The sequence below is a fragment of the Euphorbia lathyris genome, chromosome 4 (genome assembly GCF_963576675.1).
Source record: "Euphorbia lathyris chromosome 4, ddEupLath1.1, whole genome shotgun sequence".
In the NCBI taxonomy this organism is placed as follows: domain Eukaryota; kingdom Viridiplantae; phylum Streptophyta; class Magnoliopsida; order Malpighiales; family Euphorbiaceae; genus Euphorbia; species Euphorbia lathyris.
Window position 1 is genome coordinate 26116532 of NC_088913.1, and position 4848 is coordinate 26121379.

The 4848-nt window shown below is 36.2% G+C and overlaps 1 protein-coding gene across 1 annotated transcript; it reads right to left on the reverse strand.

The window, feature by feature from the left end:
* Positions 1 to 208: 208 nt before the first annotated feature.
* On the reverse strand, positions 209 to 3743 carry LOC136227755 (receptor like protein kinase S.2-like). The gene is made up of 2 exons (XM_066016495.1): positions 2958 to 3743; positions 209 to 2824 (listed from the first exon to the last, which is right to left on the reverse strand). Exon 2 carries the CDS (start codon positions 2819 to 2821, stop codon positions 470 to 472), a length of 2352 nt encoding a protein of 783 aa, XP_065872567.1. The 5' UTR covers positions 2822 to 2824; positions 2958 to 3743; the 3' UTR covers positions 209 to 469.
* Positions 3744 to 4848: the final 1105 nt, after the last annotated feature.

Below are 4848 nucleotides of genomic sequence, written 5' to 3' on the forward strand. Positions count from 1 at the left end.
TACCATCAACTCATAAACAAGCAAAAGTTCCTCTTTTTATCAGCCAATTACAGAATATTCTATACTGTTGAAACTGACTACTTATTCCTAATTATCAACATATATAATCCATGATAATTTTCTGTTTAATGGGGAAACAAGCTGCTTTTTATTATCCAATTTATACAGTGGATTAATACTTTTAAGATCTTTTCAGTTCTGAAGCATATAAGCCAATGACTATTGTCAATAAATTATTAAAAATAGCACCAACACTAAACAAGAAATTTACAAAAGGACATAAATCTTTCACCTGAAAACAAGTAAAGCTGTAACAATGAGAGAAAATTAGCAATTTAGAGATGACAAAAAGCAATACAAATGTATAGAACCTAAGGGAAATGTCGAACCAATCACTAGCACTAGCCATAAATTATATTTTAGTTTCAGTAGAAATATAGCTTGAAATATCTGAATACCTGTTGCTTCCTTACAAGCTGAGAGGCGGATTAGGTGGCCACGTAAAGAGGGGCCTTATTCGCGGAAGAAGAGGCAACGAATCTTCAAAATTCAAGACTCTAATTGCTTGTCTGGCTGAAGGCCTAAAATTTGGATTTGGGTGAGAACACCAAAGACCAAGTACCAGTAAACATTCCATTTGTTTCACATCAAAATTTCCATCTAGTCTTGGATCAGCAGCTTCCAGTTGCTTTTGTTCTCCGTACAGATCCCAAACCCATTTAACCATGTCATAATCATAATTAGTTGGATCCCGGGGTCTTCTACCGCTGGCAATTTCCAGAGCAACAAGACCAAAACTATACACATCAGATTTCCTGCTATTCTCCCCTGTAAGGATGTATTCTGGAGCAACGTAGACCGGGGTGCCCACAAGATCTGGAACAAAGTGGTTCTTTAACTTTGCAGGGCAAAAGGCAAGTTTAGCAGTAAAATTTGAATCCAACATAACATTTCTGGACTTTATATCTCCATGCACTATACATTCATCCGCAGTTTCATGCAAAAAATGCAATACTGAGGCCAAATTTTGAACAATACGATACCTCAATTCCCACGTCAACATGTTATCTTTTCTTGAAAAGAGATAGTAATCCAAACTGCTGTTAGGCATAAACTCAAAAACAAAACAGAATTCCTTTCTTTCCTGGCACCAACCAATGAGTCTCACTAAATTCCTATGATGCAATCCACTAAAGATCATAATTCTGTGAGCATACTCCTCCACCTGTTGATCGGAAATGTTTAGTCTTCTCTCGATTGAAATATACATATTCTCTTCCTTCCAGAATCCTTTGTAAACTGTACAAAAATCTTCCACCTCAAGTATGTTTTCCTTTGAGAAGTTATGTGTGGCATGAACCAAATCTTTGTAGGAAAACATCCGCAGGCCAGTGGATCTTAGGATATCAATAACTTCTTTGTTCTGTTTATTCCTATTCCAAAAGCCAAGCATTGAATTTTTTACAGGGATATAAGAGTTCAATTCATTCAAGATTCCTTTGTAAATTGTACCAAAACCTCCTAAGCCAAGCTTCTCTTGTTCTGGCATGTTGTTTGTCCTGTGAACCATATAATTGTTGCCAAGTCTTGGAGGTTGACTTCGGCTTTCCTCAGACATCGTAACACTAGAATCGGAAGACATCGAAAATGGAGAAAAATAGGAGACCATAGGCCTCTTTGATGGCAGAATAGGACATGGAGCATGAAATTTGAGGACCTGTATTGCTTTCTCCATTGTAGGTCTTGACTTTTCATCTGGATGAGCACACCAGAGCCCAACTATCATTAAACGTTTAACTTGGAGCTCATTAAAATATATATCTAGTCTGGGATCAGCTGCCTCAAGTAGCTTTCCTTCTCCATAGAGATCCCAAACCCACTCTCTCAAATTTATTTGATCTTCTCTTGCCTTCAGGTTGATGATTTTCCTTCCACAAGCAATTTCCAAAGCAACAATCCCGAAACTATATACATCTGATTCCTTGCTTGCCCTGCCTGTAGTGGCATATTCCGGAGACACATAACCAATTGTGCCTGCTAAAGCTGTGTATTCCAGACCTTTTCCATGCTCTGCTAGTCTTGCTAAACCAAAATCACCAAGTTTCGGATTGAAATCTGAATCTAACATAATATTGCCTGCCTTTATATCTCTGTGCACCACATATTTCTCCCATTCTTCGTGTAAGTAAAGCAATCCAGAGGCAAATCCTAGAGCAATTTTGTACCTCATCTCCCATGTCAGCAACCTATTTTCTTTAAAAAGATGGGAATCCAAACTGCCGTTGGACATGAACTCATAAACAAGTAAGAGTTCCTTCCTTTCGTGGCACCAACCCATTAATTTTACTATATTTCTATGCCGTAGCTGACTAATGATCTTAACTTCATACGTATACTCCTTTATGCCTTGTTTTGAATCTCTTGAAACCCTCTTCACTGCAACATAACAGTTCAATTCATTCGAGAATCCTCTATAAACTGCACCAAAACTTCCCTCTCCAAGTTTATCTTGTTCTGAAAAGTTATTTGTGGCTTGAACCAAGTCTTTGTAAGAGACCTTACGAGCACCAGTAACCTTTGCAAAATCATTGTCCATGGAGTTGTTCCAGTCAACCATTTCATCATCAATGGATTTATCTAAGTCGACTCCATCATCATCGGCCATGAATTTATCTGACTCAAACCAATTCATGTGAACTACTTCATCATCTAAGGATTTATTAAAATCAACTCGATCATTGGCCACGAATTTGTCTAACTCAACCATATTCAAGTCAACTCTACCATAATCTGTGTTTTTAAAGAAGTCAACTCCGGTCATCTCCTGCAGATTTATGAAAGTAAAATCCATTACCATGGATGTATCTACTCTATGCTCTCTCCACAACCACAGGCTAAGGAAAATATAACAATAAGGAAAATAGGAATACACAAGAATCCACAACAAGAAGCCGTACCTTTCTGTTTCATACTGAAATATTCAACTATTGTTAGAATTGCAGATACATATGAAGGCAGCTGCTGAATCAGGAAGTATCGGCAGATAGTGTTTGGGAGAGAATGAAAATGGGAGGAGACAAAGATGTAAAATTCAAAGCTGCTCCGGGGGATTCAAAAGTCATAGATCCAGCATATTAAATTAACACCGGAATGTCACATCACCTATCTTAATAATGGCATTTGTATGTTGAAAAATGAAAAAGTCAAAATCGACAAAAATCCTGAGAAGCAAAACAATCAGTTAACAACCGATGATCCATTCACAATCTCAAAAGGACCTAACCTAAATTTCAAATTAATCAAACCAATCTGTTACCAAGATCAATTTCAAAAGAGAACCCAAGAAAACAAAATGTGAAGCAAAGTACTGATGCGTGCATTGCTGTGGGCAAGAGGAGCAACAACAGTGATAGCAACAAAAGAGAGTATTGATGAAAGAACCTGACATGTATCTGCCTTCGCAACTTCAGCATTAAGATTAATCCCAAAATACAAAATAGAAGCGTTGCCCTTCTCTATTCTGCCGCACGAATCCACTTATAATCGGCGACGTCGACCACGCGAATGTGTATAGTGTCCCGTTGAAGTTGGTCCTATGCTTTGTATACGCTTCAGAATAGAGCTAAAGATTGATAGAGAGGAAATTTTGGTCATATTGAATAGATTGAGCGTTTCGTTGCTGTAAATTGTAATCTTTGGCGGTGGAGATACAGAGGAGATTGATGCCATTGAAAATTCAGAAGAGATTTTTGAAGTTAAAAGGAAGTTGTAATTTTTAGAGGTTGTGGGTTTTAATGGTGAAGTTAAAATGAGTTGTATACAGGCGAATACTGTTGACTTCCGGCGGGGAAAAGGGAAGAGGCGGGAATTAGATAAATAACCGCATAACACTCGTTTTAATCCCTAAACTAAAATTTCAAAATTAATTAAGATTTTAAACTATAAAAATATCAATTAAATCTTTAAAGTAAGTAAAAATTATCAATTGAATTCGTGGATTGCTATTCGTCGCCTTGAATTCGTGGATTGCTATTCGTCGCCTCTATTTTTTTTACCGTCGCCTCTTGTTTGATATTTTTACCATTTTTATTTTTCATTCAAAAAAGTGAAATTCTCTCAACCACGAAAAATCATGCCTCCAAAACAAGAAAAAATAATTGAACATCTAAGTTTCGTATTTACCAATAATCTGAAATTTAACGAATTTAACTTGAAACGAAATTTTTTTTTTCCGTTGAATTTGCACTAAACGGGTAGCCCATACGGTCCGGTCCATAGACCGACAGCATGAACTACCCTATTTTACCTAGGCAAAATATGGTAGCCTACCCATTTTGCCTAGGCAAAATAGGGTAGTCTACCCGTTTTGCTTTAGAAAAAATGGGTTTATTTATTTATTTTTTTAATTATAATAAATATTAATTATAGATAAATTATGTATTGATTGGAAATAAAAAAATACGTATTGAAGTGTCCAATTAATTTTTATTTGGTAAATTATATTTATTTACCTTTTAGAACGTAAATTTAATTATACGTAAATTATGTATTGACTGGATAGAAAAAACGTATATATAAATTATTGATTGGAAATAAAAAATACGTAAATTATGTATTGCACGCGTTAATACGTAATTTATCTATAATTAATATTTATTATAATTAAAATAAATAAATAAATCTATTTTCCCTAAAGGAAAACGGGTAGCCTACCCGTTTTCACCTAGGCAAAACGGGTAGGCTACCCTATTTTGCTTAGGCAAAACGGATAGCCCACCCGTTTTGCCTAGGTGAAATAGGGTAGTTCATGCTATCGGTCCATGGATCGGACCGTATGGGCTACCCGTT

Coding starts and splice junctions, on each gene's coding strand:
- LOC136227755 (XM_066016495.1), bottom strand. CDS start 2,821: ATGACCGGAGTTGACTTCTTTAAAAACACAGATTATGGTAGAGTTGAC.